We start from the raw sequence: 12,343 nt of genomic DNA, 5'->3' as shown, positions 1-12,343 counted from the left end.
CACTTTCTGTTGCCATGGTGACGGTTCACTGTCGCTTAAGACGTGCAGTTTTCCAAATTACTTGTTTCGTAACAAGTAATTATTATTCTTGTTGGCTTTAAACATAGAAAATATTCACTTTAACTGTTGGGTTGAAAATCGGATCAAACTCGGAACCAAACCCGGTTCGGTCGATGTTCAATAAAAACAACTGAACGTTCTCTGGTTGGTTATTTTACAGATTTTCTTTGATTTACAGTTATTTTTTTTAATGTATGTTTAAATAAACAAAGCCCTCTTATTTGCTGAGGATGTCGCTGCTCCAGGTGAGCGATCCAAAGTAAATATGTCCTCATGGGTTCGGCTGTCCGGGCGGGATATCGGGACACACCTCTGCGTTGACGCGGACGCGCCGGCGGACTCCGGCTCACTGCAAACCCGTCCGCCGCAGGAAACGCAGCCGCTTCGGGTGAGTTCATTCATCCCTTCAGGTCCAGTTGGTTCACAGAGAAATGAGCAGCTCATGACGGAGAGCTGGAGGAAACTTTGGTTTGTTCTCATCTTTCTAACCCGGAATGTCAAACTGACATTTTACTTGAGTTTAAATCCTCTGATGGAGTCAGAAAGTGTCGCTGTGTGAGCGGCGGCGGCGGCGGCCGGACTGGTTCCGCGGCTCACAGGCGCAGGCGGCCGGGCTGGCAGGCGGAAAACAACCGGAGGTTGATTTGAATGAAGCCGCTGCTTTAACAGCAGGTCTAGAAAAATCTGTTCAAACGTCTGAGATTCATTTCCTGTCTTTCCTCCATGCAGGCAAGAAGATGACGCGAGTCATGAAACATCTGGTGAACGTGAGTATCTTCCACTCAGACTCACTGAGAGCAGATCTGCTTCAAGTTAAAGTAAGAAAATACTCCAGAGTGAAGAAGTGTTTGGTAAAAAGTAACTGATCAAGTTATCAATCATTTAGTTTAAAAATTACATCATCCGACAGACCAAAATATAAAGTGGGAATTTTGGTATTTTAAGGACGAAAAGGACAATAATTCATGTAACAAAAGATAATAAAATCAGGCAAAATAAAATGTTTCCAAATCAGTTTCTTTCAAAATAAAACTCGTGAAACTGACAGAAACTGCAGGTGAGAGTCTGAGTCTGAGTTAAAACATGTTTTTCACTCAGAATCCAGACATTTTACTCCAGTAAGCAGAAATACTTCAGAATAAAATCACTCAAGTAAAAGTACAGTGAGGTAAAAATACTTCCAAAAGTACAAAACAAGTCACCCGTTAATGTAACTGAGTAAACGTAATAACTTTCTGACTTTCTGTTTCTGCAGCACCTGCTGACGTTCTCGCTGCAGGACGGGAACGTCCAGGGCGTGGAGGAGGCGCAGGCCCGCCTCTCCTTCCTGGCCGACAACAACAAGCTGTGGAGCCAGAAGATGCTGCTGGACATCGGCAGCAACTCGCTTCGCTTCCGAGACGCCAGCAGTCAGGTGAGGCACGAGCCGCGTGTCCGTCTCAAACCTGGGTGACATTCTGCTGACGTCCAAAAACACAGTTTTAGAAGTATGATGTTTCCATAAAGGGGCAGCGTCGTGTTTTCCAGGCACCTGGAGCCATTTTATAGCACAATTGTGTTTACAAGTTTCCTTCAGTTGGTATAAAAATACTATAAATATCAAATATGACTCAAAAGAAATTTTACTTCCTGGTTTAACTCCTTGAAATTGGGCGTCTGTCTCTTTAAAAACTTCTCCCTCTTTCTGAAGCTTCACCTAACATAATGAGCTCACCAGCTGTTTGCTAATTGCTGCTGGCTAGTCTGGAGGAGCTGCGCCTCGAAGGCGGGGCTAGGTCCACCCAGGCGTTTTAACAGCTGAATGAAAACCATCTGTCTGTGATTGGATGGTTGTTTGGTGTATTTACATACAACTGCAGTGTGTGAAAGACACATTATATTTTGCTGATTTTTTGGTTCTTTTGGTGTTCCATATGTGAGGAACCAGATCCTCAGGGTGGATCTGTGTCAGACGTGAATTCAGCAGCTGAGAGTGAGACTGAAACGTCAAACTGTTCGTTTCCACATCAGTTTCGCTGCACAGACTGGCAGCAGAAATGAGGTTTTAAGCTAAACTGAGTGAAATGTGAGGGAGTTGAAACACCAGCAGCTCTCAGGCGTGACGCCGATGGGGAGAGGCAGCCGCTCCGTTTGCTGCTTTTCCTGCAGCTTTTTTAGGGAAGCTGCTCATTGAAAACCAGAGTCCTAGTCAAAGTTAGTAAACTCGGCTGGTTCTGGTCTGATTTTAGCTGAATTTTTAATCAGTTTGTTTAAATGTCCTGGTTAGTGGCGAAAAGCCGACTTTTAGCAGAGGACATGAATTTTATTATTTTTATTCAGATGTGTTTGGGGCCATCGTCCGGCTGGATCATCCAGTTATATCCGAGTTTCGACCATCTGACTCAGACTTGCATGTTTGGCTTTCAGGCCCAAATCTCTTCACTAACTGTGCAGCAAAGTGGTGGCGGCGTCATGCTGTGGGGTAGTTTCACAGAAAGGGTTACAGTTAGGAAAAAATGAGGAAACAGAAGGACTAAATACTAGTTCTTCAACTTTACATCAAATCATCAGCCAAATGGATGGAAATGTTTCCTAATTCTCCAAGCAGGGCCGGCCAAAGTCTTTCTGGGGCCCAAACCGATTTTCATTGGGGCCCCTGTACCAGGATGTCAACACCAGATGCTTCATCATTCCTCAGTTACTCTATGTGTGACAGACTTACATTAAGTTTACAGTAAATAAGTTAACAGGTTTCATACCTTATACTTCACGAACAGTTGCTGTGTTTCCGTTACAAATGTGCGCAAAAGTTTGTCGATATCCCACTAATGTCAGAAAAACACTATTTCAGCATCGCGGTGTTTCCATTAAGTAAGAAATGCAGTTAAAATCACACCTTACATCTTTTGATCATGCGATAAGTAACTAAAAACGTGCTGCACCGTCATCTTCCCACTACTTCCTGTCGTCTTCTTTGTCGTTTCTGGCAGTAGTAACATCCAGCTGCTGATAATGTGACTCAAGTGATGCGGAAAAAGTTTTTCAATTGCAGTTTTGCAAAATACACCAATACAAAAGGAAAAAAAACACTTCAGAAACTTTCTACTGAAATTGTGAGTTTTTTCTAAATTGCCGTGTTTAAAATTAGAGAATTTATTTTCGTAATTTGAATTTGCTCAATTTTACGGCCAATGGGAAAAGCAGCAAGAGATTAATTTATTATTTGTGTACCAAATACAAAAATACATAGAGATAGTTTTTCCCTGACTAATAGCATTTAGTTTGTATTATCGGTGGTATGTTGTGGCTCTTGGGAGCCCCCTGGTGGTGTGGAGGCCTGAAGCAGCTGCTTAACTCGCATTTCTCCAACTGAAGTGTGTTTTCATGCAGGATGAACTGGAGCGTTACTCGTTCCGAGACATCTACCGCTGCGACACCATCGACACGGAGAAGCACTTCCCCTCACTGCTGCTGCTGATCTGCCAGCGCGCCAACCAGAAGAAGCCGGACATTCACTTCTTCAACTGCGAACCGATGCAGGTAGGGGCGGCGGCGGCGGCGGCGGCGGCAGCGGCCGGCGGCCAGCTCTGCTTCCCTCGCTGACGCTGGTTGTTCCCACACAGGCAGAGCTGATCTGTGAAGACATTAAAGGTGCCGTTTCCGAAGTCTCCAGCAGCAGCAAGATGGCTCCCGACGCCGAAAGGTACGAAATATATGGAGGGAAAATCCTGGAAAAACTCCTATAGATCTAATCTAGGTTTTGATTTCACCTCCACCGTTGACATGGAGATAAACTCTCTCAAGTTAACGCAAAACTGCAAAAACACAAACTTTTACCAAATATTTGTATCTAGTTTATACACTGAAAAAAGAGAATGGAGCTAAAAATATGAGTTAATTTGTTACATGTAATAAAAATAAGTTTGTCAAACTTAATTTATTTCTGTTTCTTTAACATGACAACTGATTTTAAAAAAAAAAACTTAATTTGATTACTGGTAACAAATTAACTCCATTTTTCTTTAAGTTGGCTCAACTGTTTGTTTTTTCAGTGTAGTATAAATATCAAAACCATAAATGGGTTCAGTACTAAAAAAATGTATTTGGTATCAAATACTTTCTGATACAAGTTCTGATAAAATGATAAAAACATTAATGATGTCATGTTTAATAATTACATCATTAGACAAATTAAAAATAAACTTATGTGGACAGTTTGGTATTTTAAAGACCAAAATGTAAATAATTAATATAAATAACACAATCACATAACAAAATAAAATACAGAACAATAATGATAAAAACAAAATCAGTCAAAATAAAAAAGTTTCCAAATGAATTTATTTCAACTTGTTTGAATTTTTGGTTAAAGACTAAAAGCTAAATTAAAAGCAAATTGTCAGTTTGAGTCAATAACTCCATAATATTTATTTAAAAAAATAATTAGTCCCACTGACAGATTATTTAAATTATAATATGTGAAAATGTCTCGTTATAAGCGAAACATTCAGCCAGATTTTTAATCAATATTTCCTAAAACAAGTTAAAATAACAACGACAAGCTGGTAGAAACTAGTTACATCCACTGCAGTGAAATTTGAAACAAAATGTACTTCCAGGAGTATTTTTATCACGTATCAATCAATCAATCAAATTTTATTTGTATAGCACATTTCAGCAGCAAGGCATTTCAAAGTGCTTTACATCATTAAAATAAAAACAGAAATAATCAGTGAGAAAGAGAAAGAGATTAAAAAAAAAAAAAACATCATTAAAACGTCGAAAAGAAAGAAAAAGAAATTAAAAACATTAAAGACATAAAAACATGGAAGACATCAAAACCCGACTCTAACCCTAATTTAGCCATAATCAGCTCTAACCAGGTGGTTTTAAGTTGAGATTTAAAGGCTCTCAGTGTTTCAGCTGTTTTACAGTTTTCTGGAAGTTTGTTCCAGATCTGTGGTGCATAGAAACTGAATGCTGCTTCTCCTCGTCTGGTTCTGGTTCTGGGGATGCAGAGCAGAACCAGAACCAGAACCTGAGGGGTCCAGACGGTTGGTACAGCAATAACAGATCTTTAAGGTATTGTGGTGCTAAACCATTCAGTGATTTATTAACTAACATCAGTATTTTAAAGTCTGTTCTCTGAACTCCAGAGGAGGGACTTTAAACCTGGAGTTATGTCTCTATCTTCCTGGTTTTAGTCAGAACCCGAGCAGCAGCTTCTGGATCAGCTGCAGCTGTTTGATTGATTTATTAGTCAGACCTGTGAAGACGCTGTTGCAGTAATCAATGCGGCTAAAGATAAACGCAGGATGAGTTTCTCTAGATCTGAGACATCAGTCCTCTAACCCTGGAGATGTTCTTCAGGTGATAGAAGGCCGACTTTGTGACTGTCTTAACGTGGCTCTGAAGGTTCAGGTCAGAGGTCATCACTACTCCCAGGTTTCGGGCTGATCGCTGGTTTTCAGTTGTAATAACTGAAGCTGTGCGTTGATTCTGGTTCGCTCCTCTTTAGGTCCAAAGATAATAAGTAGTAGTACTTTCTACTCTTAAAATGTCTGGATTTTCTCCCACTGAATGAAAAACAACCAGAAACTCACCAGATTCAGACACTTTATACCAATTATTGTCATCCTTAAAATACCTAAATTTCCACTTAACTTTGTATTTTGGCTCCTCTGATGATGTAAATTTAAATATTAAATGATTGATAATTGATCAGTTACTCAGTAGTTGAGTAAACTTTTCCCCAAATCCGTTTCTCCTCCAACTAGAGTTTAGCTTCTGGGCTTCCCGCCCACTTCTGTTTCAGGTGAGTTTAGTTTCTGTGTACATTTCTAGCAGAAACCAGAGCAGGACCAGCTTAGCTCCAGTGTTTTCTCAGATGGATGCGGGTCGGTTCTGACGTTCTGACATTTTCCGCCCTCGGCGCTGAAAAGGCCGGCAGGGCGGCAGAAACGCAGCAGGACAGTGTAAACAGCTGAGGCAGAAACAGACCCGTTTTACCGGTTTCTGCATAACTTAAGAAGGTGTGACAGTGAGAGCGGAGCCACAGTTTTCTGACGGGATCACCTGCTCTGACTGGTTTCTCTTTCAGCGACGCTCCAGGGGCAAAACCAACACGGTAAGACGGACAGAGACGCACATTTCTATCAAATTCACCCAGAAAAGAGGGAACTATTAGGTAGGGTTTATTAAAATGTGAGATTTAAATGTCTAAAAGTTAACTTCAACCGTGTTTTTTTATTTAATTTTATTTCTTTTATCCGTTTTTTAGCAGTAATTCTGGTTACAAGGTTAAATGGTTTGCATTTAAATCAGGGAGTCCAAACTTTTTAGGCCAAAAATGTCAAGTTGAAATAAAATTTTAAGAGCTTTTTTGATTTTGAGCAGCTAGTTAAACACTAAACTAAACACTAAATCCAGAAAATGCGGATTTCTGTAAATGTTTAAATCATAAATTGAAAACAAGTTTGACAGATTTAAAAGAAACGAAAGAGAAGTAAACCAAATGCTACATTTTTAATTTTCTTCTGAACTTTTAAAAAAATCTTTTTAGCAACAAGAACAGAATATGGCTCAGTCTGACTTCATTTGGATGAGTTTCTGAAACTAAAACGCTCAGCTCAGCGTTTTAGTTTTTACCATTAAAATAAATTTATTCAAAGCAGAAACCAGGATGAAAACTTTGCTTTGCTTTACCTGATATCAGTGAAAACTTCACCTCAACATTGTTTTAAATCTGCATCAGCTGCATGAGCTGTGATGAAGGGCCGCCAAGAATCATTCTGAGGGCCGTAAGCGGCCCCCGACCCGCATTTTGGACACCTGATTTAAATATTCACAAAGGAGAATTTGTGCTGCGTGTTTTTGACTCCATATTTGACTCTTCAGCCCTTGCCGAAGGGCGTTTACACAACAAACAGCAGCTTTGACCTTTAACCCCTGGAGGAGGCCAGCAGGGGCGGTGCTACCCGGTTGGTTCCCGGGGCCGACGACCATCATTCACATCATCATGTAGCTTCATAGGTCTAATTTATTCTGTTATTTTATATGAAACAACGTGAACGTAACTATAATACGATAAACATGTAGCTAAAAATGAACAAATATGAAATATTTATAAAAGTTTCATAAATACATTTCATAAATTTACTAATATCTCACTAATAGTGACAGTTAAATATTTAGTTTACAAATTAAATATTGTGTTAGCAAGCTAAATATTTAGTTTAGTAAAATAAACATTTAGTTTGGAAAATAAATATCTACTTCTCACAACTGAATATTTTGTTAGCAAGCTAACGGCTTAGCTCTAAATTAGCATTTAGTTACCAAGCTAATATTTAGAGTATAAACTAAATATTTTATTACTAAGCAAAAATTTTAGTTAAAATATTTTGTTAGCAAGCTAAATATTTAGTTCCAAACTAAATACGCAGTTGGGAAGATAAATGTTTAGTTTACAAACTAAATTGTGTTGGACGGGCCGCCCCTGCAGCACGCGCCGCCCTGGGCAGCCGCCCACAAACGGCTCCTAAAGCCGAGGATTTAAAAGTCGCCTCTCGTCTCCGGCAGGAATCCTAAGAGCGAAGGGAAGATGTTCGACGGGTACGACATCCCGAACCCGCCGTTCCCGTACGCGCCCAACGCGCCGCCGGTCAACCCGCCGCCTTACCCTGGACTGAAAGGTAAGAGACAAAATGGCGGCGTCCGTCTGCGTCGGCAGTGAATCTAAACCCGATTAAAAGAATCATAACTGATCCGATTCCACAGCAAACGGACCAAACGGGCCGGACATCTCCTTCCTGCGGGCCGAGAGAGAAGTGGTACGCTCCCATGTCCTCCCTTCTACACTGCAAAAACACAAAACCTTAACAAGGATTTACTGGTTTCTCAGGCAAACATGGTGTCATACTTAAAATTAGACTGAACTAACTTATAGTAACCTAATATATAGGAGCTTGTTTCAAGTCAACAAATCCTTAATACTTTAAAAAGTTTTAGTTCTACTTATAAGAAAACATTTTTCCATATTTATAAGTGTAAAAACCTTTTCATCAATATTCAGGAATTATTGACTTGAAATACAAAATGAATAAATTACACCAACAGTCAAAGATTAAGAAAATCATGAGTTATAAAGCTGCATTTTGATCAAGACATGTCTGTAAATGTCCGTTCAAAACTAAATATTTAGCTCAAAACTAAATATTTTAGCAAGTTTGCAAACTGCCAGAAAGCTAAATATGTAGCTTAGAAAGTATTAGCTTTATTTACAACAAGACATTTTTCCAATGAGAGAAATAATCTTCCTTTGGGACTTTCAGTTTTTCATAAATATGAAGGACTTATTTACCTAAAACAAGCTGTTCTGTAAGCTTGTTTTGTCTTATTTGCAATAAACTAGACCAAAAATACTTGGAAGGACTTTGTGTTTTTGCAGTGCGGTGTTTGTTCGGCAGCAGAGTGAATAACGTTGTGCCTCCCGTACCTCAGACGATCCTGAACCGCTGCTTCGACGACATCGAGTCGTTCATGGGGAAGCTGCAGCAGACGGCCGACGCATCAAGCCTCCTGACGCTGAAGAAGAAGAAGAAGAAGAAAAGCAAGAAGCAGAGTGCGGAAGGTAAACGCCGCCTGATTCTTTTCAGAGTAAAAGCTTCCCCTCAGAGTGGGAATAACTGGCCTGTTCACTGGTTTCCAGATGATCTGCTGGCAGAAAAAGCCCGGCCGCCGTCAGAGGACGAGTTCATCGACATCTTCCAGAAGTTTAGATACAGTTTCTGCCTGCTGGTTCGTGTTTTTACCGGACTCACCGTTTATCGGCTGCCGAGCCTCCAGATGTAACGACCAGCTGTGGTTTTTTCCTCCAGGCGCGGCTGAAATCCACCATCGCCAGCCCGTCGTCCGAGGAGCTGGTGCACCACGTCTTCAAACCTCTGGACATGGTAGGACTGGAGCACGAAAACAGGAAAAAACAGGAAAACAGGAAAAAACAGGAAAACAGGAAAAACATGAACACAGGAAGAAACATGAAAACAGGAAAAAACATGAAAACAGGAAAAACATGAAAACAGGAAAAAACATGAAAACAGGAAAAAACATGAAAACAGGAAAAAACATGAAAACAGGAAAAAACATGAAAACAGGAAAAAACAGGAAAAAACATGAAAACAGGAAAAACATGAAAACAGGAAAAACATGAAAACAGGAAAAACATGAAAACATGAAAAAACAGGAAGACAGGGAAACATTAGAGAGAAAATCTATTAAGAAAAGATGGAAGAAAAGAAAGAAAATCTGACGTCTTCATCCTTCATTTTTCCATCATTTCCATATTTTTCTTGTTTCCAAAGAAACACGGAGATAAAAATGTTTTTAAAGGAACATTAAAGATTAAATCAGCAAAATATAGGAACATTTCTCCTCAGTTCTCAAAACTGTCAAATTACAGAAGATGTTGATTTAAATCAACATTTAAATAATACAATATTATTGTAATATTATTAAAATAATATTATTTAAATCAGAAGCTGGATTAAAAGACATGCAGCATAAAACAGATAAAAGTGATGAATGGTAAATGTCCTGTAAAAGTCCAGAGTTGATCAAGTCCAGATCAACTCATCTGGACTTGGTCTGGAGGACCTGAAAGCTCTTCATGTCGTCCTCTAAGGAACCAGAGAAGAAGAGCAGCTGCTTCAGCTGCAGGTGGAAAAACATGTTTCATCTCTAAATACTGGACTGGATCAGCAGACCAGCAGCTTTACTGGAAACCAGCAGCTTTACTGGAAACCAGCAGCTTTACTGTTTACAGTTCCCAGAGGCAGCAGCCGGGTTCTGGTCCGGTTCCTGAACCGAGCCGGTTCTGGTTGGAAGCAGGTTTTACTCAGCAGAAAAAATCTAGACCTGTTGAGTTTTTCTACTTCCTGCTTTCAGCCAGTCTGCCTCTGATTGGCTGATGCTTGATTCGCCTCTGATTGGCTGATGCTTGATTCGCCTCTGATTGGCTGCTGGATGTTTAACTAATAGTTTCGCTGGTTCTGGTTGGTTCTTGTCCTCAGATGGTGAAAACGACGGGCGGTCCGGCGTTCGGAGCGTCGGTGTCCAGCCCGGCCATGACCAGCTCGGCCGTGTCGCTACTGCAGGAGACGCTGAACGAGGACGAGGCGGCGCTGTGGACGGCTCTGGGTCCCAACTGGACGCTCCATCGGTCAGTAGCAGCGGATCAGAAGATCAATCGGTCCAGTTCAGCCTTTTATTTGATCGTTAATAATGTAAGACAAACAGCTTGAGACTAAATACTCACTGAGCAAACTAAATACTTTGTTAGCTACCTAAAACTTCAGTAATATAACTATTACTGGAGTTTTAGAGCTAAATGTTTAGCTTGGAGCAAACAAGTTAGTTAATATTTAAGTCTTTAAGATTTTAGTGTCTAAGCTAAATATTTAGTCAGTAAACTAAATATTCATCTTGATAAATACATTTTTTGCAAATACATCTTGCTAAATATTTGATTTGTAAACTAAATATTTAGCTAGCTCCAAGCTAGCTAGCTATAGCTAGCTTGGAGCTAGCTATAGCTAGCTATAGCTCCAAGCTAGCTCCGAGCTAGCTATAGCTCCAAGCTAGCTATTTAATTTTTAAAAATAAAAAATTTTTAATTATTAAAAATTAAAAAATGTAAATTTTTAATAAGAAATTATTAAAAATAATTTTTTAATAATTAAAACAATTATTTAAAAAAATTTTAATATACATTTATAATTTATATTAATATGTACAATTAATATTATAAATATTTATACTTAAATATTTAGTTAAATAATTGTCTATAAATATTTATAAATATTAACTTAATAGTTTATTTACTTTGCTAGCTAAATATTTAGTTCAGCAAGTTAAATATTTTGCTTGCTAATGAAATATTTAGTTTCAAACTGTGGCATTTATAAGTGAATGAATAAAATATGATAATATTTTGTCTTGTTCAGGTTAATAACCCAAATTATTAGTGTAAAATAGTTGCATTGTTTCTTTTACACTTGCTGCTTTTCCAGCTGTTTCTGTTTATAGTTCCTGAAACCAAAAGCAGAACCGGTAGGTTAACACTGAACACACCTGAGCTCAGGTGACGACAGCAGTCAGTAACGCAGTGTTCCCTCCCAGCGCTCAGCTCAGAGGACCAGTGGCTCCGTACAACCCGGCGTTCCTGAGCGGCTGGAAGCCGGAAGCGCTGCGGGCGGACGGGCAGGTTTGGGAGGATCCGGTCGAGTCACAGCACAAACATGAGGCCCACCGAGTAAAACAGGAGGTACGGAATACCTGAGCCTGGCTCGGCTCACCTGGCTCACCTGGTGCTGCACCTGAACGCTGCTCTGACTCCGAGGGTTCAAAGGTCAAACCACCTGAACGGATCAGACCTGTCAGCAGAACCAATCACGATAAATTATAATATTGTTGTTTAGATGATGGTGGTGGGATAATAATGCAGTAACTCACTCTGAACTAAATATTTAGCACCAAACTAAATATGTTATTTTTTAAATAAATATTTAGTTACAAAGATTATTAAATAGCAGTTAGAAAGTTAAACATTTAACTGCAAATTAAATATTTAGTTAGAAACTAAATAGCTTGTAAAATAGCAGTTAGCATGATAAATATTTAGCACACAGCTAACTATGTAGTTGTTTTTTTAGCATTTAGTTAGCAAGTTAAGTAGGTTGTTAAATAGCAGTTAGCAAAATATATATTTAACTCAAAAATAAATATTTAGGTATCAAGCTAAATATTTATTGCTAATCTAGATATTTTGTTATTTTTAACTAAGTATTTAGCAAACTAGATGTTTAATTTGAAGCTAAACATTTAACTTCATGCTATTCTTGGGCTTCAGATTTAGCTTGAAGCTAAACATTTAGCTTCATGCTATTCTTGGGCTTCAGATTTAGCTTGAAGCTAAACATTTAGCTTCATGTTATTCTTGGGCTTCAGATTTAGCTTGAAGCTAAACATTTAGCTTCATGCTATTCTTGGGCTTCAGATTTAGCTTGAAGCTAAACATTTAGCTTCATGCTATTCTTGGGCTTCAGATTTAGCTTGAAGCTAAACATTTAGCTTCATGTTATTCTTGGGCTTCAGATTTAGCTTGAAGCTAAACATTTAGCTTCATGCTATTTTTGGGCTTCAGATTTAGCTTGAAGCTAAACATTTAGCTTCATGCTATTCTTGGGCTTCAGATTTAGCTTGAAGCTAAACATTTAGCTTCAGGCTATTCTTGTGCTTCAGATTT

The 12,343-nt window shown here is 39.1% G+C and overlaps 1 protein-coding gene across 4 annotated transcripts in view; it reads left to right on the top strand.

Annotated features, from left to right (window-relative positions):
- The first annotated feature begins 304 nt into the window (after nt 1–304).
- eps8l1b (EPS8 signaling adaptor L1b) overlaps nt 305–12,343 on the top strand; it is an 18,956-nt gene continuing 6,917 nt past the window's right edge. The window contains exons 1-13 of one of the 4 annotated variants that reach the window (XM_081600460.1): nt 305–448; nt 790–878; nt 1,316–1,474; nt 3,430–3,579; nt 3,663–3,742; nt 6,140–6,166; nt 7,621–7,733; nt 7,819–7,871; nt 8,542–8,671; nt 8,750–8,838; nt 8,919–8,993; nt 10,110–10,258; nt 11,218–11,362. In XM_081600460.1, the coding sequence (XP_081456586.1) occupies nt 798–878; nt 1,316–1,474; nt 3,430–3,579; nt 3,663–3,742; nt 6,140–6,166; nt 7,621–7,733; nt 7,819–7,871; nt 8,542–8,671; nt 8,750–8,838; nt 8,919–8,993; nt 10,110–10,258; nt 11,218–11,362 (1,251 nt within the window). In that variant the 5' untranslated portion in view covers nt 305–448; nt 790–797. The remainder of the gene's footprint in view (nt 449–789; nt 879–1,315; nt 1,475–3,429; nt 3,580–3,662; nt 3,743–6,139; nt 6,167–7,620; nt 7,734–7,818; nt 7,872–8,541; nt 8,672–8,749; nt 8,839–8,918; nt 8,994–10,109; nt 10,259–11,217; nt 11,363–12,343) is intronic. The other 3 variants (XM_008436294.3, XM_081600461.1, XM_008436296.3) reach the window with 3 other exon arrangements.

This window comes from Poecilia reticulata, chromosome 19 (assembly GCF_904066995.2).
Source record: "Poecilia reticulata chromosome 19, P_reticulata-male-v2, whole genome shotgun sequence".
Classification (NCBI taxonomy): Eukaryota; Metazoa; Chordata; class Actinopteri; order Cyprinodontiformes; family Poeciliidae; genus Poecilia; species Poecilia reticulata.
The sequence above is the reverse complement of the archived record's forward strand: the minus strand, read 5'-3'. Positions and strand labels throughout refer to the sequence as shown.